The sequence below is a fragment of the Miscanthus floridulus genome, chromosome 17 (assembly GCF_019320115.1).
Source record: "Miscanthus floridulus cultivar M001 chromosome 17, ASM1932011v1, whole genome shotgun sequence".
NCBI lineage: Eukaryota > Viridiplantae > Streptophyta > Magnoliopsida > Poales > Poaceae > Miscanthus > Miscanthus floridulus.
The window spans coordinates 31701616-31724213 of NC_089596.1; the positions used below are offsets into that span (position 1 = coordinate 31701616).

The 22598-nt window shown below is 49.9% G+C and overlaps 1 protein-coding gene and 1 long non-coding RNA gene across 2 annotated transcripts; both read left to right on the forward strand.

Annotated features, from left to right (window-relative positions):
- Positions 1-7248: 7248 nt before the first annotated feature.
- LOC136517764 (uncharacterized) lies at positions 7249-8272 on the forward strand. The gene is made up of 3 exons (XR_010774337.1): positions 7249-7317; positions 7420-7577; positions 8194-8272. It is a non-coding gene; the product is annotated as an uncharacterized lncRNA (long non-coding RNA).
- Positions 8273-9528: 1256 nt separating this feature from the next.
- On the forward strand, positions 9529-20640 carry LOC136515498 (proteasome subunit beta type-6-like). The gene is made up of 6 exons (XM_066509069.1): positions 9529-9571; positions 9777-9850; positions 10002-10016; positions 20123-20256; positions 20331-20456; positions 20547-20640. Exons 1-5 carry the CDS (start codon positions 9529-9531, stop codon positions 20344-20346), a joined length of 282 nt encoding a protein of 93 aa, XP_066365166.1. The 3' UTR covers positions 20347-20456; positions 20547-20640.
- Positions 20641-22598: the final 1958 nt, after the last annotated feature.

Consider the following 22598-nt stretch of genomic DNA (forward strand, 5'->3'; position numbering starts at 1 on the left):
CCACTCACCAGTCTTGCCGAGCACCAGCTAGTGTTGCCGAGCACCCACTAGCCGTGCCGACCACGAACAAGTTTTGTCCGTCTCCACACACTATGGCTTGAGCTAGAAGAAGAAGGGAAAACAGAGCATGCACGCACAATACAAGACACCATCGTTGGCCGAAGCCCTGTCTGTGAGATGGCAAATCTGAACTCTCTTTACTGAGTTGCCGTGGTAGTCTATTTATACAAATCTATCCATCTATTTCTTGTACAGCGCACATGCTGTAACAGTGACTAGATAACATACATGGCTGACTCTGCACCGGCCACTGCATGTGCCTACAGTGCTGCAGGTGAGCAGTTCGACGTCTACACCTGCAGCGGCTACAGTATCACAGCAGGGGGCTTTTTCGACGCCGCCTTCCCCTTACTGTGTTCACACAAGGTGGCAGTAGATTGTTTAACAGTGCATTCACGGAATGAATGCATGCCTTTACAAGCTACTGGGTTGCTCATGTCATGGCACAGAGTTCAGCTACCTATAAATTAAAGGAGAGGAGGACAACTGATGAGTATATATGAATTTGTGTTAACTAGTCTTAGTCGTCGTAGTGGGAAGTACTAGTATATATATAACTGAACAAGTATGGTGCTTTTTATTAGTTCCAGTGACCAAGTACACGACTCTGGGGAGATCATCAAACTAATAATGTTCAACAACTGTTAGTGTCTGGTGGCGCGGTGGCGTATATATTCTCACAGTCAACGCCTCTCGAATGTGGAGCACGCTTGCTAAGTGAGACAAAATAGTATACTGTCCACTATTTACATGTTCTACTACTCGATCTAGAACAAACCCTAGTAATGGGGTCATGTGTATAACATCTCTGTCGCTTACGCTACTTTTGTCGCTTCATATAAAAGGATTAATTCAGCTATCCACCATAAATAAATATATGTACATTTTAATTCAGCGAACTACCATAAATCTACTAATCTAGTAGGAAATTTCAGGGAATCTTAACATCCACGCAGCAAAACTTATTGGATAGATACAGCAAAACGTGCTTTTTGAGAGTTAGCACATGGATACTCTTGTATATATAGATGTGGATGTTGATGCTGACGCGCCGCCTTACCATTTATTTTTCGCTGTCGTATGGATCCTTCCATTCTTCCAGTCTCTTCTCTGATTGACTGTATATAGGAGTTAGCAACGGCCCGGGATAATACTGAAACAGCACGCACATTCAGATTGAGAAAAGTTTGACACACTGCTAGCCTAGTAGCCTTCACATCGTTTGGACGCGAAAATGACACCCGTCGAGTAATTGATCAGCACCTCATTTCTTGAAGGGTTTGTAACTTGGTATAGCTAGTAGTTCCGCATTGTCCTCACGTTGTAGGCGACAATTGCCGGCAGTCAGATGCGGATGCAGAATTGCAGATGACGCCTGGCCAGAGAGCCAGAAGGTGCTTATGATGTGGGCGATGGCTGGTGATCGAATGGAATGGATCACCTCTTCTGCTGTTTTTTTTTAATAATGTCTTCTGCTGAATTATTCCCAAAATAAAAAAAAACAATAGCATTGTCTACGTGAAAGGATTAGTTGGCCTAAATAGTTCCATCTCATTATTATGAGCAAAGACTTAGCCTATCACCAAAGTAAACACCTGGTACCGGTAGCTTATGAAAACCAAAGCATTTCATAATAAAATCTTACCGTGATCTCTATTCATCGATAGAGATTAGACGGTGAAAAAATAGGAATCTCTGTAAAATTTGCAGCCTAGCTGGTTTGTTAGTAATAAGCTAAAAAAATATTATCTTACCGTAAATTGATGCAACATATGCATAATCATACAATTTTCAATACGATTTCCTAAAATATTATCGAGAATGCCACTCCACCTATAATCGTATTTCTATTATATGCATATGCATGTATGATGTTGTCTCACTTGACCTATTTAGCTAATTAAATTAATGTATCACATTAGGTAGATAATATATCATTAATCAAATAATCAAATGTACTCAAATTTAAATATATTATAAGATTTTTCTGCTAAGGATATTTATAATACATGTATACGTGTAAAGAGACTTAATTTGCTTGTTTGTCTCTTGATTTACGTCTCACTTGACTTGTCTAACTAAATGTTTATGACTCACTAGCTAAAGATGTCCTTGGTTGCATCTTCCGCTAGATACCGCCCATTCTTCAGGAAAAAAGTTACCAGTAGATATATATTCAAAGAAAGAGTAAAGAATGGTGCATGATTAGCATGTAGTCAGCGTTTTGATGGTGTGATTATTCTATATGCGCGTACAGCAAACATTAGCACCGTGCATATCCTCTACGAACACACCTGATAGGATCCCTCGCGCCAAACCAAACAACATCTCTCCCACCAAATAAAAGCAACTACAACCTCTATCTGTAATAATGCAATTGCGCTGGCGCTAGCTAACTCCCTCGGTCCCAAAATAAATCAATTTTTAGAACTACCTTAAGTTAAACTTTCTTAAATTTGGCCAACTTTATAGAAAAAGGTAACAACATCTATGACACCAAATAAATGGATTATGAAAATATATTTCATTATGTATCCAGTAATACTAATTTGGTGTCATAAATATACGTGTGCTCTTTTCTATAAATTTACTTAAACTTAAAATAGTTTGACTTAGGACAACTAAGTTAATTTAGTTAGGGACAGAGAGTAGTTATTCGAATTCCGCACTCCACAAACCCACCTAACACATGTGACATATGAATGCATATAATCTTTTCATAATTTAAAATTTTAAAACATAATATCTCTCAAACCATAATCCGATTCAGAAACCATTTGAAGGTTATCGTTGAAAAAGAAATATACCAAACAAAATCAAATTCAAAAAAGTTATGTTTCTACGAAGTTTATCTTAAAAATAAGAACTCATAGTGTATTGCCACCTTTGTTAACGTGATTAACAGTAACAGACTATCTAGCCATTTCTGGAAATGGCTCATTGATAGATAATACTAGAAGAACACCCCACGCATTGCTGCGGGAATTACTGATTTGAAATGAAATTTAACTATTCATACAATTCTTAGGAAGAGATTAATGTAGCACCTGGTTTTAAGGACAAAACCAGATACACACCACATGTGTGCCCAGGAATTTAATTCACACATATAGCTACAAATGAATGGGTAATATCAAAGACAATGCATTTATTACATAGCGCATAAATATTTGTTACAAAAGACATAATCTTACTTTATAGTATATGCTATAACTCTATTATTCGGGCGAAGCCTCCAATACCACAGGAATCCTCAACTTGTTGATCACAAGCCTAACACCTCTTAGAAAACTCCACTAAAGAACCTCCATCTGGTACCCATCCGGGATTTTACCAAAGTATTGAAATAAAACAAGCGTAAGCTACTACCGCTTAGCAAGCATAACATGAGGGGATGCAGGCTCAAAAGGCTTGACACGGCTGAACTGCGGTAAACACTTTTAGTTGGTCATATTTTATTATTAATCATAAGTTGCTAAGTTATGCTTAGCCTCCCAAATATGAATAATTAGAGATATCAGCAATTTTAATCATAACCCAAACCATCCAAGTAACCAACTATTCAGTAAGGATCCAGGCCGCTCGTGACCGTGAGCTCGGCTGATATACTAGTTTTACACTCTGTAGAGGTTGTACACTTTCACCATGAGTCGTGTTGCCCATATGCCCGGATTAATTACTCCCAAAACACTTCTAAGGTGAGCAGGCATGGTACACTACGAAGTTTTTCCCCAGTCGTTCTAATAAGGAGCAGCCGCTAAGGATTCCATCTCCTAAGTGTTATGGAGTCATCTCCAAAAGTGGCACTGATACACACAGCATAGTACACACCCTGGGGATGAGGCCCATACCCAGCCTAGTATGCCCCTCTTGCCCTTTCGGTAAACTGCTACAAACTAGAAAGAGCAAGGTACTGGACTAAGACCAGAGCCATGTGGTCCTCATGGTTATACTGTAAGTCCTGGGTTGTCACTTAAAGATGAGTCCTTATGGAGAGAAACTAGAGCACCATCAGATAAGGCCCAATGCTCTAGCCCCCTTGGTTCCATGTTGCTAAAAAGCATCTTTTAATACCATGTTGCATATATCTTTAATTGTATTCTTTAATCATATTAGTTGGAGCAAACTGAGCATACTACCCACATGCAAAACCCATAGGTAAATCAAGGACAGGATAATCAATATCAAGGCAAGTAGACTCCAAGCGTTTCATTAACATATGCATATGAATTGAGATTGCATTAAAGTGAATAGGTAACAAGGAGCCTCATATTATACTTGCCTTAATTCAATGTATCGTTATTAGTCTTGATCTTCAAAGCATTGCTCCATATCACCAACACAAAACTCACTATCTACTCGAGATCAAACAGCATCACAAAGGCATCCATACAATCATGCATAGCAAACAAAAGCTATAGATTAGAACAGTATACCAATCATCATAAAATCAAGATGAAAAGTTTGTAAAACAAAGCTACGTCTTGCTACGATCACACAGACACGACGATCACAAAATCCAGAGCCAAAACGAAGAAATTGTGAATTAAATAAGATTTCCTTTAGTAAAATAATAGATTAAATCTAACCCTGAAATTTTAAAAGTTGAAAACATACTTAACAGTAGTATGAACATGTAGATTATGAAATTACGAACCTAACACAAGTTGAACGGGTCAAATCGGAGTTAAAACGGAGATTTTATGGCCTACAGAAGGTAGTGGCAGTTTTGTAGTTTTTAAAATGGTCCTATATGTAATTTTGATTATAAACATGGTCTAACCTATAAAACTGCCTTTGTTGGGCGGCGGGTTCTAATACTGTAAAGTACAGGGATAAAAATAGAAGAAAAAGGACTTGCTTTGAATTATTTTTGAAAGAGAGTGAATTGTGGGTTTATTAGATAGAAACCGAAGGGTTTTATTGGCAAAAAGGCCCTGCTGACCGTATTGATCGGGTCGCTGCTGACACTAGCGCTGGTGTGGCGACACGTGGCAGGGCGTGGCTGGCTAGAGTGCAAACACCGGCGATAGACCGGGTGCAGACTGCGCTGGTGGACCTAGTCACACTGTGCGGGTGGACCGGTTACACAGATCGAAAGGGTACGTGATCTGGAGCGTTGATTCGGATATGGATGGCTCAGGCGGGTTGGGGTGCTTCACCTGGCCGGAACAGGGCTCCGACGTGGTGGCTGCCATTGACGACGGCGGGAGCTCGCTGGCGAAATGGGAAAAAGGGCTCGAAACCTCGGTTTCCCATGGAATCTACTTAGAAAGAAAGAGGAGGGAACAGTGATGTCACCTCGGCACTTGGCATGGACGGAGATGGCTCAGGGATGGCGCAGGGCACGGCGGGATGGACGGCATCAGCGGTGATCTAGGTTTGCGACGGCGAGGGAGCTCTGGGGCGCGGCGGTTCAGGGAAAGAGGCATGACACCTGGGCTTGCTATTTATGGGGCCGCACTGGCTTGGAGCGCACGCAAGACGGAGGGGGAATGGGGCGATAGCGGACTCGACCGGTGATGTCCAACGCTGCGACGGGAGGAAGACGAGCTGCGCTGACGAGCGGGGCCCGCCTAGCAGACATAGTGAGAGAGGAAGAACGCGGGCGGCTTCGGCCTGGGCCAGGAAGATCGGCCTACGACGTGGCTTGGCTTGGGCCGGGGCGCGAGATGGGCCTGCGGGACGGCGCTGCTAGACCGTGGCACAGCAGCCCACGCGGGAGAGGGAAACGATGACGCCGCTGGGCTTTGCGGGAAAAAGAGAAACGGGCCGCGGGGAAGGGAGCAGGCCGGCTGGGCCAAAGAAATAGAGGAGAGGAATACCCTTTTCTTTTTATCACAAGTGTTTTTCAAATGCATTTTCAAATCCATTTGAAACAATTTGAAGTTTAATTTCAAACCACACAATACAAAAGAAATACTATGCAACAGCATGAATGCACAACCATGTTGCAAAACTTATGATGAATTTTAATTTCAATAAAGATTATTATTTTCCCTAGGTTTAAATGTACACAAAAATTCATAATTAAATGAATTTAACTCTATTTGAAGAAACGCAAATTTTAGGGTGTTACAATTAATTATTATAAACTAATGTTAGTGGATAGCGTGGCACGTTGATGTGGACAACAAAATATATGTTAATGGATGATGTGTCTTGCTAACGTGGATATCATAATTGCTTGTGCTAGTGAACTTTAATTGCAAGTGATAGTGGATTGCTGAGGTGGATACCTTGCATGTCAAGAGAAATTGCTAGTGGGGTTTTGCTTTATAAGAGTATAAGATTTCGCAAGGTCGCCTGCTTTTGGAATTGCTGCTTTTCGAATTGCAAAATGACCTTATGAGAAAATGCAATTCATGGTAATGTCAAAAACATAAATCTGAGTATCTGACACAATGTGAAATTTCAATTATGACTCTTGTCAAGTTTTAGTCCCTTCATTGGCACAAATAAGGGAAGTATTCGCCAAATCATAATTTTTTCTGTGGGTTTCAAAATACCCCAACAGAAAAATACGAAAACCCACAGAATAATTGTATGATTTTTCTGTGCGTGACAATACATACACGGAAAAAATCAACACCCACAGAAAAATAAAACTTATTCTGTCGGTTATTTTAAAATGCACAGGAAAAAAGGTACACACGCACGGAAAAAACAAAGAAGTCATAACCCTAACCCACCGCAGACTCGCCCGCTCGGCTCCTCACGCACGCACACTCCCCTTCTTCTTTCCCGCCGCACCCTCCCCTCCCCTCCCCAGCCCCCCACACTCCCCTACCCTCCTCCTGCACCCGCACCCGCACCCGCCCATCCTCCGTCGGATCCCGCCCCTCCCCTCCCTCCCCTTCTTCCTCGGCGCGGTACCTTCTTCCCGAGATCCGGCGCGGCCGGCGTTCCCCGGAGATCCGGCGGCCGGTGCCGCCCCCTCCCTCTCCCCCCCTCCCCTACCTTCTTCCCCGGCGCGGCCCCTCCCCTCCCGCTCCCCACCGGCGAGATCCGGCGGCCGGTGCCGCCCCCTCCCTCTCCCCCCCTCCCCTACCTTCTTCCCCAGCGCGGCCCCTCCCCTCCCGCTCCCCACTGGCGAGATCCGGCGGCCAGTGCCGCCCCCTCCCCTACCTTCTTCCCCGGCGCGGCCCCTCCCCTCCCGCTCCCAACCGGTGAGATCCGGCGCGGCCGGTGCGGACCTTATGGCACGACGAGCGCTACAAGGATGACCTCCGCTTCCTCAAAGTGTGGCTGGAATACGTGAGTCGTGCGATGCCAGCTTGATTTTTTTCCTGTAGCTTTCGTCTGTGCAGTGGAGGCATCTCACATATCATTCCACTGCTGATCGTGTTCTGTTTGCAGGCTGGGAATTGTGCTGATGCAGAGGTGATATACAGGTTCCTGGAGGCCAACCAAATTGGGCAGGGCCATGCCATCTACTACATGGCTTACGCATCGTTGATGGAGTCAAAGAACAAGTTGAGGAAAACTAATGAGATCTTTGACCTTGGTATAGCTAGGTGAGATTTCCACGAGGCCAAAACTTGTTTGTTCATATAAAGCTCTTCAATTTGAAATTGCTCCGTAGATCATGCTGTTATACTATCTATTCCATCCAAAAATTTTGCCCTATAATGACATGGGGTGGGTACATATCCTTGGGAAAAACATATTTCTCCTGTGTTTGATTTTCGTACAGAACAAGAGTCAAGGATAGTACAAACAATGAGGCTGATGTTATACTGAATCAGTTTGCCTTCTTTGTTGTTTTTATTTGTATTAACTTGAATCGGGCACCCATGAAGATATCTAGCAGGGTACTTAGTTTTCCATGATCACTTCTAATTTGATACATGCTCACGAATTACAAACAAATAGTTCCTTTTAGTTTCTAGTTAGCAAACGTAAAATGCTAAAAGTTTCTTGGAGTCTTCGAGTTCCTATTCTTTAAGATATGACACTCCTTTGACTAGTTATTCCACTATCTTCTTGTGAATGATAACAACACTCGGAATTGTTTTACTTATCATGGTTTCTTCTTACCTCTTTGGTTATGGTTAGTTGTGCATTGGTTTTAATACTTGATTAATTCATGTGAATGGATGACGTTTCTTATATTTGGTTTTTCCTTGTCAGAAAAGCGAAGCCCCTGGAGAAGTTGGAAGCTGTATACAGGACATTTCTTCGAAGATCAACCAAAAAGAGGGAACAAGAGGTTTGCTATTTAAATGATAGCAGTGTTTATCTTGGAACATAGGAGTAATTTGTCATCACTACTCTGTGCTAGTATATAACTGATCTGTTCCTTTGCACTGCCTTACTTTCTCGAGCCTTCTCGTGCTGATTATTTGTTGAAGGCAATGCTTAATTCAATATATTTGTAAAAGCTGGGTCCTTTAGATGGTGCTTTTGTTGTAACATAGGAGTAATTGTTGTTTCTCCTCTTTTTTGAAGAAATAAACCCCCATCTCAATAAGATCCATTTGTTTCTTAATTTCCAGGCTGAAAGTGCTACTGCTGCGCTCAACTGCAGTGGTGTGATACTGGGATCCTTGCCAATAAGGTAAAACTCTAATCTTTTGACGCTTTGCAGTGATATAGAGGAGCTGGGATTTATTTCTCACCAGGTATGCACCCACCCCTTTGTTCTCCCTTCGACAATTATTGTCTAGTAACAGTTATTTCTCAATCTATCTTGGGTTAGCGTTTCACATTACTTAATTCTCTGTTGTACTAAAATGCTATGTATGTGTAGTCATTTCCATTGTCACAAGACCGTTACTGAACTGTACCTGCATCTATTTTGGTCAACAGATTTTTTTAGACATCTTTCTCATATAAGAAAACTTGCCTATTCTACCATGTTAGCTTTCTGTTATTGCATTCATGTGACAAACCACTCAAGATTACTCAACTTCTCACATGGAATATTATGAGTTCAACTTCTAGAAGAATGTTCTTCTCCTCTATTGTTAGTTCAAACCGTTGTCTCTTTCCATTGAGCAGTACCTTGTGAGTTCTCAGCAGGCACAACATTCCAGCCATCCCAAGAATCTGATTGCTTAGCATCTGAATTGCCCACTGGTGTTGCAGCCAGATTACCCCAGAATCATTCGCAGCACTAGCATTTTGTTCCCAACTTGAGTTCATTGTTGTGCCATTTTCCCATGAGTTGCCTTTCAGAATATTTTGCTCTCCAACTTAAGTATTATACAACACCTCAGAATATCTAATTAACCCAATCAAACTAGAATAGACACTGATCCTAAACAAGGCAAGATCTACCAATCCCCAGAAGTCCTCCAAGCATCACCATTACTTATAGCATCATCTTTTTCAACAATGATTTCTAACGCCAGTCCTTGTTACCAGAATCAGTTGTCTCTTTCCATTGAGCAGTAGCTTGTGAGTTCTCAGCAGGCACAGCATTACAGCCATCCCAAGAATCTGATACACAAGTCATTTCGGACTATGTACGTTATTTCCTCCACCAAATCTTGTTCCCTTCTTCCAAGTCAGTATTTCAATGCTACTTCCATTATTCTCTTTGCTGTGACATACCTTTTGTGCTATGGCTAGTGATCTAGTAATTAAATCACTTACTATTTGAGTTGCACATGATCTCTGAGTGTTCATACTCTACATCTTGTTATGAAAAAAACTTGCTTTGCTTGAGAAATATTGTTTCTAACACTTGTTATGTTATCTCTGAATTGCAGGTTCAGGTTCTAGTTACCTTTACGCCCTTCTTGATCATGAATGGAAAGAGGGAATGAGCCAGGAAGAGGCAGAGGTATGTCGCCAAGTTCCTTCTTACTTAGATCCTAGAATTGAGATACTCTCTAGTGTAGTAGTATGACTGAAGGTTATTATAATTGTGTAAAGCAAATAGAGTACAACTAGCCTCAATGTTCCTAATATGTTTCTATTGTTCATATATACAGAAATTTGTGGTGAAGGTAGTGTCGGTGTTTCGGACCGGGGGGTCCTCAACCAACTAGTGAATTTGAACTGCGTGCCCCTAATCCCGGATGGTGGTATAAAGAGACACAAGGTTTATACTGGTTCAGGCGATTGATGCCCTACATCCAGTCTGAGAGGGCGATCTTGTATTCCTTGCACCGAGGTGCTCGTAGTAGGGGTTTACAAGCAGGACGAGAGAGGGAGCTAGTCCCAGGTCTCTGCGTGGAACAGCGTGGGCTGCTTGAGACGTTGCTCTCAGGTAGCGGGGGGAGCGTGTGTTACAGAGTGTTACTTGCACGTGTGTGAGAGCGTTCGTCAGTCCGTCTGTGCGTGTGCCCATGTCTAGAAATGGCCCCGGTCATTCCCTTTTATAGTCAGGGGGGGTGATACATGTGTTCGCTACGTAGCATCCTGTAAGCGGAGGTGGCATGTCCGAGCCCTATAGCTTGCTACTGTTGCAGTATGGTCGATGGAGCGGCCCTGTCCTTGATGTGCTGGAGCAACGTGCCGATTACATTCAATCCTGTGCGATGTGGTAGCTCCAGTGATAGCTTGACGCAGGGCATGGCGGGCGACGTGCCGGTCGCTGTGCGTTGACGGTGTAAAGTGCCAAGGCTAAGTTGGTGTCGAGGCCGAGCCATCGTAGGGGGCTCGTGCGGGCTCGAATCCCGAGGCTACTAAGACCCTGAAGCGAATTGCCGAGGCTTGGAGGGAGCAGTTGGTTCTGTACACTGATTCCGAGGCTATAGTGACATGGACTTGACTCCCCACGCCGTGTTGTTCTCGGAGCAGGAGTTAGGTAGCACAGTGTGGTACGGGCGTCGGTTATGGGCACAGTGCTGAGCACAGTGGCCGGTAACCCCTGCCTAGTCCTGTCTCCCGTCCCGTTGGCCACTCCGCTATACTATGCCGACGTGCGGCTGACGTCGCGGGAGTGGTTGGAGGCGACGAGGTTGTTGCCGAGCCGGCCTCAAGCGAGTCGGAGAATCGATGCTTCATCCGAGGCCTTACGCGCGGGGCCTCGGGCGAATTAGAGAATCGGTAACCCGTCCGAGGCCTTGCGGGGCAGGGCCTCGAGCGAGGGGGCCTCGGCGAGGCGGAGAGTTAGTTTTTCGTCTGAGGCCTTTGTGGTGCGGGCCTCGGGTGAATCGGTGAATTGGCCGAGGCCTTGTGGTTTGTCCTTTGGCTTTGATATTTGCAAGGTCTAAGCAATTTTTTCGGTTCTTGCTTAGGGTACCCCTTTTTCTGGTATCCGACAGTAGCCCCCGAGCCTCGAGGGGAGTGCGAGCACTCTCCCTGAGGGTTTGTCGAGACTTGGCTTGTAGCAGCTCCCGTCGGGATTATGTTTTGTATTCGAGGTTCCGGTGGGTGCGCGCGAGCGCACCTGCCAGGTGTAGCCCTCGAGGCCCTAGATGAGTGGATTTACTCCTCCATGGGCTTTTTTCCTGTTTGAGTGAGGAGTTTATTGCGTTTGCCGAGCCCCCTCGAGTGCAAGCCTGGGTCGCTGGGTCTCGGCAAGGTTACAGGAAGAGCCCCCGAGCCTCTTGCATGGAGCGAGAGGGCGATCAGGAGTTCCCCTGACTTTTTGTGTGACCCTCGTGCATCCTTTTCGTTCGGAAGGAGGGGTTTGTTTGCCGAGCCCTCAGGTGCGAGCCTAGGTCGTTGGGTCTCGGCAAGGTTGTAGGAAGAGCCCCTGAGCCTCTACACAGTGCGAGAGGGCGATCAGGAGTTCCCCTGGCTTTTTGTGTGACCCTCGCGCATCCTTTTCGTTTAGAAGGAGGGTTGTTTGCCGAGCCTCGGGTGCGAGCCTGGGTCGCTGGGTCTCGGCAAGGTTGCAGGAAGAGCCCCCGAGCCTCTGCATGGTGTGAGAGGGCGATCAGGAGTTCCCCTGGCTTTTTGTGCGACCCTAGCGCATCCTTTTCGTTCGGAAGGAGGGGTGGAATATGCTAGGCTACCCTCGGTGGGCGCAAGCGGTGACACTTCCGGTGAGCTGTTATCGGGTAAATCTGAGTGGAGGCCCGTGCCCCGTTCGATAAGGGTTGGCTAGCGGTCCAAAGACGCACTCCAAAAGTACCAGAGGGCTTCTCTAGTGGATCCCAGGGCCGTTCGATTGACCCTGGGGGCTCGATGCCTCCCTACGGTGGGATCCCATTCGGAGACCTCCCTGCCGATCTCGGACACGACTTAGGGCATCCCAAGTGTTTCGCTTGCTTGGGCCTCGGCCCCGTACAGGCTCGCCCATAGTCATCCCTGACTTTGTTGCCTTGGGGCGGCTGTCGAAACCCTCGGGGGGCCAGCCTTCGTACCCCTGGACCATAACAGGCTCGATGCCTTTTATTGTGTTTTCCTTGCTAGTTCGGGTTGCTCGTCTTCGACTTGGTTGTAGGAGGAGCCCCCGAGCCTCTACACAGAGCGGGAGGGCGATCAGGAGTCCTCCTAGCTTTTTGTGCGACCCTCATGCATCCTTTTCGTTCGGAAGGAGGGGTTGTTTGCCGAGCCCTCGAGTGTGAACCTAGGTCACTAGGTCTCGGCAAGGTTGCAGGAAGAGCCCCCTAGCCTCTACACGGAGCGAGAGGGCTGTCAGGAGTTCCCCTGCCTTTTTGTGCGACCCTCACGCATTCTTTTCGTTCGGAAGGAGGGGTTTGTTTACCGAGCCCCCTTGTGTGCGAGCCTAGGTCGCTGGGTCTCGGCAAGGTTGTAGGAAGAACCCCCTAGCCTCTGCACGGAGCGAGAGGGCCGTCAGGATTTCCCCTAGCTTTTTGTACGACCCTCGCGCATCCTATTTGTTCGGAAGGAGGGGTGGAATATGCCAGACTACCCTTGATGGGCACGAGCGGTGACACTTTCTGTGAGTTGTTGTTAGGTAAGTCCGAGTGGAGGCCCGTGCCCCATTCAATAGGGGTCGGCTAGCAGTCTAGAGACACACTCCAAAAGTACTAGAGGGCTTCTCTAGTGGGTCCTAAGGCCGTTCGATTGGCCTCGGGGGCTCGATGCCTCCCTACAGTGGGATCCCATTCGGAGACCTCCCTGCTGGTCTCGGACATGACTTAGGGCATCCCAAGCGTTTTGCTTGCTCGGGCCTCAGCCCCGTATGGGCTCGCCCATCGTCGTCCCTGACTCTATTGCATTAGGGCGGCTGTCGAAACCCTCGAGGGCCCAGCCTTCGAACCCCTAGACCGTAACGGGCTTGGTGCCCAGTTCCTTCATCTAAAAGAAATCAGATGGGGGATATTCCCCTCCCCTCTGCTGACAACAGCAGGCACACCTTTTGAGGCGGTTTTCTCGGGGAGGCGGAATGGTGCCTGCCGCTGCTGCGGTTGGACGCGACGCTGTGTCAGCGGATGGGACATAACTGTTCATCCGATTAATAAGGGAAAGTTGGGTGCATGGGTGGTAGAATCGGATCTAGATTAACTGTATCAGATTTGAGGGAAACTTCCCCGATTTCGTCGCCCGTCCGTTTCTCCCCCTTCCTACATAAATACGTAATGAGCCTTGCCCCTCCCCTCCTTACCTCGCCTTGCTAGGATCAGAGAGCACCAGGGAGAAGAAGGGAGAAGGGCGAGGGGGGGGAGAGAGAGAGGGAGGTTTACCGTCGTAGCAGCATTCTCCACCACGCAATGGCCGGCGGCCCTGTCATCCTCCCGGCGGATCCTTGGGAATCGTCCGACGTGTCCATGGAGACGTTACGGTCGCTCATCGATGATGGCCTTCTCTGCCCGATCATTGACCTCGATAGGCCGGAGTGGATTGCTCCGTCGGGCGAGCCGGAGCCGAGGCCATGCGATGGGTACATCGTGAGCTTCGTGTCTTTCCATGAGCGTGGTCTTAGCCTGCCAGCGGACCGATTCATGCGGTCGCTCCCGCATTACTATGGCGTGGAGCTACACAACTTCAACCTCAACTCCATCGCGCAGGTGGCCATCTTTGTCGCCGTCTGCGAGGGGTACTTGGGCATTGCCCCCCATTGGGAGCTGTGGCTCCACATCTTCTAGGCGGGGCATACCACCAAGCCAACGGGCACGATGGGTATGAGGAAGACGATGAGGGTCGGCGGCTGCACTCTCTAGGTGCGCCAAGACCGGTAGCACATTTACATCCCGGCCCAGCTCGCGTCAACCAATCGCCGCTGGTACACCAGCTGGTTCTACCTCCACAATGATGACAGCGGACTTCCCCCCTACACCGGGTGGATCGTGGAGGACTGTCCAAAGAAGTGGAGGTATGGCATCCCGAGGGAGGATCAGCCCAAGCTGCAGCCGCTCCTGGAGGGGCTGGAGAGGCTGCAGAGCCACTGCCTCACGGCGGCTATGGTCATGGTTGCCTTCCACCGCCGGAGGGTGCTACCGCTGATGGCTCGACGGCGGCACCTATTCGACATGAGACCGGATGAGCCGATTGAGGGCATCCGGATGTCTGCCGCCACCCTCTCCGACGAGGAGATTCTACGTCGGTTGAGGGAGACGGTGGAGGGGAAGCTAAAGAGCAGTGGTCTAACCCCTATCGTGATGCACCCATCGTGGGGGTACCTCTCCCTAGTAAGTCACGCACCGCTGTAGCCCCCGAGGCCTCCTCGTTCCTCACCGTTTTCCTGTTCCCTGACTTGCGTTCGCCGTTCCTACAGGGGATGAGAGACGTGCGAGCCTCCTCGCCGCCCGTTCCCAAGGATGCAAAGCGGCGAGCGGTGAACCGGGTGCATGCCAAGGCGTAGAAGAAGCGGAAGGATGCCAAGGAGGCAAAGTGCACGAGGAAGATCCTTGAGCGCGAGGGACTGGAGAAGCGCCACCAACAGCAGAGGTAGGACGGTCTCCTATTGGAGGCGTCTCCGTCGCTGTCGACGGACTCTTCGGGTGAAGAGGATGAGAGCGAGGTGGGGCGGGGACCCCTGGACTATCTCCCCGACGTCGAGGGGATAGCGTTCGGGGCGTCGGCGAGTAGCCTGGCGCTTTCAGGAGGAGGAGAGGACGCCTCGGGGCCGGCGATCGCCCGCCCCGGGTCTGAAGCCGACACGCCCAAGGCGCGGGCATTAGGGAAGTGCGCCGTCAGTCCGGTGGGCTCGACGACAGAGGTGGAGCAGGTGGCGGTGGGGGTGACGCAACTGCCCCCACAGAGGACCGGGGAGGTGCCGGAGTCTGGCGAGGGCCGGCCAGCACCAGCGGATACAGAGGCCATGCCACCGCCGCCGCCACCGCCGTTGTAGAGGAGGGTCACAGTGCCGAAGCGGTTGCACCCCCGCTCGAGGTGAGTGTTTCTTCAGCGGAGTTCGTATCGTCTCCCGCTCGCTTTATGGTCATATGCTGACCAAGTGTGTGTTCTGCCTTCAGCCGAAAGCGTCAGGCGGAGGTGCCTGTCTTGGCGCCGCGTAAGGTGCTTAGGGTGAGCACGGGCTCCACCGCTCAATGGGTGGTGGAGGCGCAGGCTGCCATACAGCGCGACGCGATGACGGCGGGGACTGACCCGAAGGAGCCAATCACCCAGGGAGAGGCTACGGAGGCGGCCATGAGGCAAGCAGGGGAGGAGCAACCTACGCCCCGTGGGGCCGAGGCCTGTGAGTCAGATGGGGCCGAGGCGCCCTTAGTTGCCGAGGCCACCGAGGGCGAGACTGAGGCCCCCTCGGACTTTCAAGGCTGTAGTGGCGGGCATCGGGGCTCCCTGAGCTACCGAGGTCGAGGCAGCGGAGGCCAGTTTGGGCTTGGTGGAGCCGGCGGGCTAGGATGCAGAGATGGGGGCGGGGCAAGCTTCAGTACCGCCCCTGGTCCAAGGCCCGCCGCTATCGTAGGAGAGCGCCCGGGAAGCGGGGGTCCATTCGATCCCCTCCGACAATACTTCCTAGGGGAAGGAGGTGCGGATACCGAGGCGGTCGGCATTGTGGAGCAGCCGGCTCTGACCTCTGGCGAGGGAGGCTCGGCCCTTGTGCGGGTACAACCCGAGCCCCGCGAATGGGATCACCCGTGCGTTTTGTGGTGGAGCCGAGATGACCCTGAGGGGGAGCCTCTGTTCGCCCTCGAGGACGTGGCCGAGGGGGGGCATTGGGACACCTTCGAGCAATACCATCATCTGGCGGAGCGGTCGCTGCGGACAGCGCTGTCCATCATGGCCAATGATCTGCCCGGGGTCGCCCAGGTACACGCCTTCTTTTCTCATGTGGTATCGTCTTTTTTCAAGTTTTCTCGCAATGAATGACCCCTATTTTGCCTATCTAGGAGCTCGAGACCCGGTCCCTCAGGAAGTCATTGTTCCTGTAATGGGAGAGGGACGTCTGGGACCAGCTCCAGCGGCAGAAGGGCTTGCTCACCGATGCCAACGAGCTTCTATCGACGCGGAGCGTGGAGGTGGAGGACCTCCGCCTTTGCTGTGCCGACTTGAAGGCCGAGGCGGCCATAGCTCAGGAGTAGGTCGCTCCTTTAGGGGCACAGATCAAGGAGCTAGAGGAGGAGCTGACCCGGGTGGCTGGTGAGCGGGACGCCTTTGGGTCCCGGGCTGAAGAGGCGATGGCCTCTGCTAAGGCCATCGCTGGGCAGCTAGGGATGGAGCAGGGTGCGCACCTGCTGACGAAAGACGCCCTGGCAGAGGCCCTTGAGGTGGCCGAGGCCTCCCGGACCGAGGCTCTGGTCTAGAAGGAAAAGGCTGAGGGTGAGTCCTGTTCCCCTTGTTTTATTTGTTTTTCCGGTGTTCGACCCCTAACTCCCTGGTGCGATGCAGAGCTGGAGAAGGAGGCTTCCAGGGCGGCTGAGGCTTCTCGGGTTGAGGTTCAGGGCTAGAAGGAGAAAGCCGAGGCCTCCCTGGTCGATGTCCAGCGTTGGAAAGAGAAAGCCGAGGGTGAGTCCCATAGGGCCCCGCCCCGGTTTGGCTCATTTTCTTTTGCGCTTAACCCCATCCTGCTTGTTTTGGCACAGGGTTGGAGAAGGAGGTCACGCGGGTAGCTGAGGCCTCTGTCACAGTGCAGGCGGTGCTCGAGGCTGAGATCGGAGAGCATGACGCGCTGCAGAGCGCCGCCCGTACTGTCTGCGAGGCCCTAGAGGTTGAGGGGATCGAGTCGGGCAGCTCCCTTAAGAGCTGCTTGACCGCGTTGAGCGGCCAAGTGCGCGAGCGACTCTAGGGAGCGCTGCACACGGGCGTCAAGCGCGCCCTGGCCATCGTCGCCTCGCACTACTCCAGTGTGGACCTTGAGGCTATCAGCGACGGCTACGTCTTGGCTGAAGATGACGAGGAGGCCGATGAGGAGGTCACAAAGCTAATGGAGGCGGCTGAGGCCCCTAGCACGGCGCTGGCCAGTCTGTTCAAAGAGGAGGTGGTTCCTCTCGCGTCGACCGCCGACGCAGGAGACCCTAAGCCTTGACCTGGGCCAAAGGGGCCATGTAAACAGATTAGGATTATTATTGTACCGTTACGTTTGTGGCCGTCGAGGCCTTTATAAAGTATTTGTGTATACGCTTTTTAATCATTTTATTGTATTTCTGAGCCTCTGCCCTCTGTTTCGTCTCTGAACATATCATTTGCAGAAAACTTCCTCGGAGCCTGAGCTGCCCCTCGTGTAAAAGGTGGTGAGGGAGTTGCCGTAGCCCAAAGGCGTAGGCCGTTCTCGCGGCTCGGCCAGCCTTTTGGCCCTGAGACAGACTTTCGGTCCTTAGGTTTTTTACAATCGATTTGTCAGAACATGCCAGGGAGTTTGACGTAGAAATTTATTCGAAAAATGATTAAAAATGGTGCTTGGGACTTTAGGGGGGTTCCCACCCTTCTAGCCCCCGAGGGAGGCTCGGTTCTGCAGAGGCAGAGCCAAGTCTCCCTTATGGCATTATCGTAACGTCGATCCCCTGTTGATGGGGGGTTTCTCGAAAAATTAGAACTAAAGAACGCTTCTTTAATGTATTTCGAGAAACAATGTATACAATGCTTGGAAATTTAAGGGTAGAAACGACATAGCTGTTCTATGTTCCAAGCATTGGTGAAGACTTCGCCCTTCTCGTTGGCCAGCTTGTAGGTCCCGGGCTTTAGCACTTGGGCGACGATGTACGGTCCTTCCCATGGTGGGCTTTAGCTTGTGCCTTCGTCGTCATAGTCGGAGTAGCCAAAACAGTAGTCGCTCGCGGCCAAGAAGTGGCACATGGCTTCAGGGTCACGAAGCCCAGAGAAGTAAGCTCTGGCCCACGCCTCATCCTCCTCCGAGGAGTCAGCGTGGGTGTGGGTCGAGGTTGTGGCGAAGAGATCAAGGGCGAAACGTTGGTGGCGTCCTGAGGGCTCCATGTGAGCGGAAGCATAGGCGGAAGCGAAGGTGGCGGCGGCATTTCTCAACCCGAAAGGGTACGGGGATGGTGCCATCGCTGGGCCCCGCTCCACCGGAGTTGGCTCCTCAGGACGTAGCGGGGCAGAGCTTGATGATGGGGCGTCGCCGTGTGCCACCGGCGCCTTTCTCATGTCCAGGCTCAGGCTCGACAGGTCCCCAACCAGGGACCTTGTGCCAACAGCTGGGCATGGGATACCAGCGGAACGCGGCGCATTGCCCTGAGCTTGCGCGGTGTCGGGGTGATCCTGCTCGCGTCGTGCTTGGCGAGCGCGACTAGAGCGGCGGCCCGGGCGCCGCCTACGCCTGGGCTACTGGTGCATGACGTCGTCATCGGTCGGTGGGGCTCTGGGCGTGAGGAGTACTAGATCGTACTCACATCCTAGGGACATGAACTCTAGGCTCCCAAACCAGATCACCGTGCCGAGACGTAGAGGTCGCACGGGGTCTACCATCTGGGACTTGTTGGGATGATTAAGTTAACACGCAGTATACCCCTACCTGGCGCGCCAACTATCGGTGTTTTGGACCAGGGGGTCCTCAACCAACTAGTGAATTTGGACTACGTGTCCCTAATCCCGGATGGTGGTACAAAGAGACATAAGGTTTATACTGGTTCAGGCGATTGATGCCCTATGTCCAGTCTGAGAGGGCGATCTTGTATTCCTTGCACCGAGGTGCTCGTACTAGGGGTTTACAAGCAGGGTGAGAGAGGGAGCTAGTCCTAGGTCTCTGCGTGGAACGGCGTGGGCTGCTTGAGACGTTGCTCTCAGGCAGCGGGGGGAGCGTGTGTTACAGAGTGTTACTTGCGCGTGTGTGAGAGCGTTCGTCAGTCCGTCTGTGCGTGTGCCCGTGTCTAGAAATGGCCCTGGTCATTCCCTTTTATAGTCAGAGGGGGGGGGGGGGCGGGGTGATACATGTGTTCGCTACGTAGCGTCCTGTAAGCGGAGGTGGCATGTCCAAGCCCTGTAGCTTGCTACTATGGCGGTATGGTCGATGGAGCGGCCCTGTCCTTGATGTGCTGGAGAAACGTGCTGATTACATTCGATCCTGTGCAACGTGGTAGCTCCAGTGATAGCTTGACGCAGGGCATGGCGGGCGACGTGCCGGTCGCTGTGCGTTGATGGTGTAAAGAGCCGAGGCTCAGTTGGTGCCGAGGCCGAGCCATCGTAGGGGGCTCGGCGGGCTCGAATCCCGAGGCTGCCGAGACCCTGAAGCGAATTGCTGAGGCTTGGAGGGAGCAGTTGGTTCTGTACACTGATTCCGAGGCTATAGTGATCTGGACTTGACTCCCCACGCCGTGTTGTTCTCGGAGCAGGAGTTAGGTAGCACAGTGTGGTACGGGCGTCGGTTATGGGCACAGTGCCGAGCATAGTGGCCGGTAACCCCTGCCTAGTCCTGTCTCCCGTCCCGTCGGCCACTCCGCTGTACTGCGCCGACGTGCGGCTGACGTCGCGGGAGTGGTTGGACGTGACGTTTTGTCACAGAAGTCGGTCGAGATGGAGGCAACGAGGTTGTTGCCGAGCCGGCCTCGAGCGAGTCAGAGAATCGATGCTTCGTCCGAGGCCTTACGCGCGGGGCCTCAGGCGAATCGGAGAATCGGTAACCCGTCCGAGGCCTTGCGGGGCAGGGCCTCGGGCGAGGGGGCCTCGGCGAGACGGAGAGTTGGTTTTTCATCTGAGGCCTTTGCGGTGCGAGCCTCGGGCAAATCGGTGAATCGGCCGAGGCCTCGTGGTTTGTCCTTTGGCTTTGATATTTGCAAGGTCTAAGCAATTTTTTTTGGTTCTTGCTTAGGGTACCCCTTTTTCTGGTATCGGACAGGTAGTTTCCCTTGCTATGGCCCGTGATGGTGCTAGTGGAGGGGTTGTCCGTACAGTTACCTGCAAGTTTCTGAAAGTTTCTGAAAGCTGGATTAATAACAGGTACCTATTGGTATCTCCCAGGACGAGAAACAGGTACCTGCAAGTTTCTGAAAGTTTTAGCAAGGATGTTTTCAATCTGGATTAATAACAGTGCATCTGAAACTTAGGTTGTCTGTCTTTTGAATAAAATGCAACTGCAAGCTGAAAGTCACTCATTGAAGGGGGAGCCTCGCATTTCAGTGTCTGTTCCTCCAACAAGAAGTGATATTCTGCATGCCCGTGATTTGTCGGAGGTATATCTGCTATTATCTAGCTGTTTCAACTGTTTTTGTAGGTTTACTGTCATTGTTAACTGGTTTAATTTCTGTTTGGCTTCTACAAAGGACGTTGCTATAGCTTATGGATTCAACAATGTGCCAAAATCAAAGCCGAAGTGCATGGCAATAGGAGGAAGGCAACCATTAAACAGGTTCTCAGATAAAATTCATGCCGAGGTACTTTAGGTATTTGATATGTCTTTTGTGGCATCTTGCTGATATTTGATGTCTTTGTGTTTTTATCTGTTCATCAGTTTTGGCACTTATATCTAGCATGATGCTTTTGATAGCTTTCGGAGTGAAACTCAATCAGCTGTAACTGAAAATCGTAACTTTTGATCATTTAACTTCTTGTGCGGTGATGTACATTCTTCCGTCAATTAATAAAATGGATTGTAGTTTCAAAAAAAATGATTGTACCAAAATGAATTAGAACAAAGGTACAAGATCAATTGGAATGCGCCTTATCTCAATGCTGCTAGACTCCATGCTGTTTACTCTTCTGTTACTTGATTCATTCACTTGCTTACCACATCCACTCAGTGAATTCTATCTATTTGCTCAGTTTTCATTTTCTTGAGGTTTACCTTGTAAAAAAATTATGTTCAGTCTGCAAGATGTAGTGACCTGCAATTTGTGTTTGTGTTTTGCCTATACTTATCTCTTACTGCCATTTCCTATGCTTGTGTTCTCTTGGCTTAAACCTTTTTTTAGTTCAAAATAAACTCAATTTGGTTGCACTGCAGATAAATGCCGATGGCGTGAAGAGGAACTTTTATCCTGCGACAAGCTACCCCTGTGGCACGACGAGCTGGAGCCCCATAACTCTTTGCTTGATATTCTTGCTGCTGGGAACCCTGATCCCATGGTGCAGTGAATTTGCCCTCCACTTCCTTTGTGAACTTTTCACTGGTTGAACAAGAAAAAATAGTTTGGTTTCTTTTTCGATATCCATATTTGTGAATTCATTGTAGTATTCATATTTGTGTATTATTTGAATGAAACCTTGTTGGTCATGCACAGAAATTACTGTATGGAAAATACATATTTTAATATGTTGTTGCTACTGTTTTAAAATAATTTTTTTGTATGTTTAACTCTTTTTTCCTTTGAGGCTGGCTACACAGAATTTTTTTTTAATCTGGGCGAAATGAATTTTTCTGTGAGTTCACCAAGACCGACTGGAAAAACATGTGTTTTTCTGTGCGTTTACTTCTTTTTCTGTGTGGATTAACACACAGAAAATTTAGTTTTAATCTGGACGAACACAATTTTTTTTGTGCGTGTGAGACCCATAGAAAAATTGTTTCTGATGGTGAACCCACAGAAAAATTTGATTTTTCTGTCATTATATTTCTGTGGGTATTTTTCTGAGGGTACACCGTCAAAAAAATATTTTTCTAACGGTATTCGCATTTTTCTGTGTGTTTTCGCACACACAGAAAAAAGCGAGATTCCAGTAGTGTGAGGATGGCGGTAATTGGATCTCTAGTTTAGTATCACAAATCTGCAAGCCATGTGTGTAGTCAAATATATATGACAGACACACATAAAAAGGCAAAAGCTTCTTACCACACGCCCACCCACTCCCTCGGACGTGGCCCTCCCTCTCTTCTTCCCTACCGCGTCCGTCCCTCTCTTCTTCATGACTGAACACGCGGTAGGGTTCCGACGACGGCGGCGGATTCAACACTTGCGAGGCGTGTCCTCCTCCTCCTCCTCCTCCTCCTCCTCCTCCCACGTTCAAGCATCTAGGAGTTAGGGTTCCGGCAGGCTTCTCCCCCCCCCCCCCCTCTCTCTCCCTCCCATCTTCCACAACTCCGGTGGGCTTAGAAGAGAAGGGGAGGCAGATCGGCTAGGTGGTGGGGACGGCGGGAGGGTGGTTTTAGGGTCCTAGCGGCCAGGCTAGGTCAGGGCGGGGGCGCCCATGGCTGGAGCTCGCCGTGGAAGGAGGTCATGGCTAGAGCTCGCGACAACATGCGGGAGGGGGAGGGGAAGAAGATCGCCGTAGGCGGTAGGGTCTCGTTGGAGCTCCACGGGCGCGGAGCTCTAGCGAGACCCTAATGCCCGTGGCGGGGCTGTGGGCGAAGGGCACGCGCGGAGGAAGAAGGCGAGGAG

What these genes read in the sequence shown, in the direction of transcription:
- LOC136515498 (XM_066509069.1), top strand. Translation starts at nt 9,529, where the DNA reads ATGTACGTTATTTCCTCCACCAAATCTTGTTCCCTTCTTCCAA. An exon ending in ATCTTGTTCCCTTCTTCCAA is followed by an intron (nt 9,572 to 9,776) that starts GTCAGTATTTCA and finishes TCTGAATTGCAG; the next exon opens with GTTCAGGTTCTAGTTACCTT.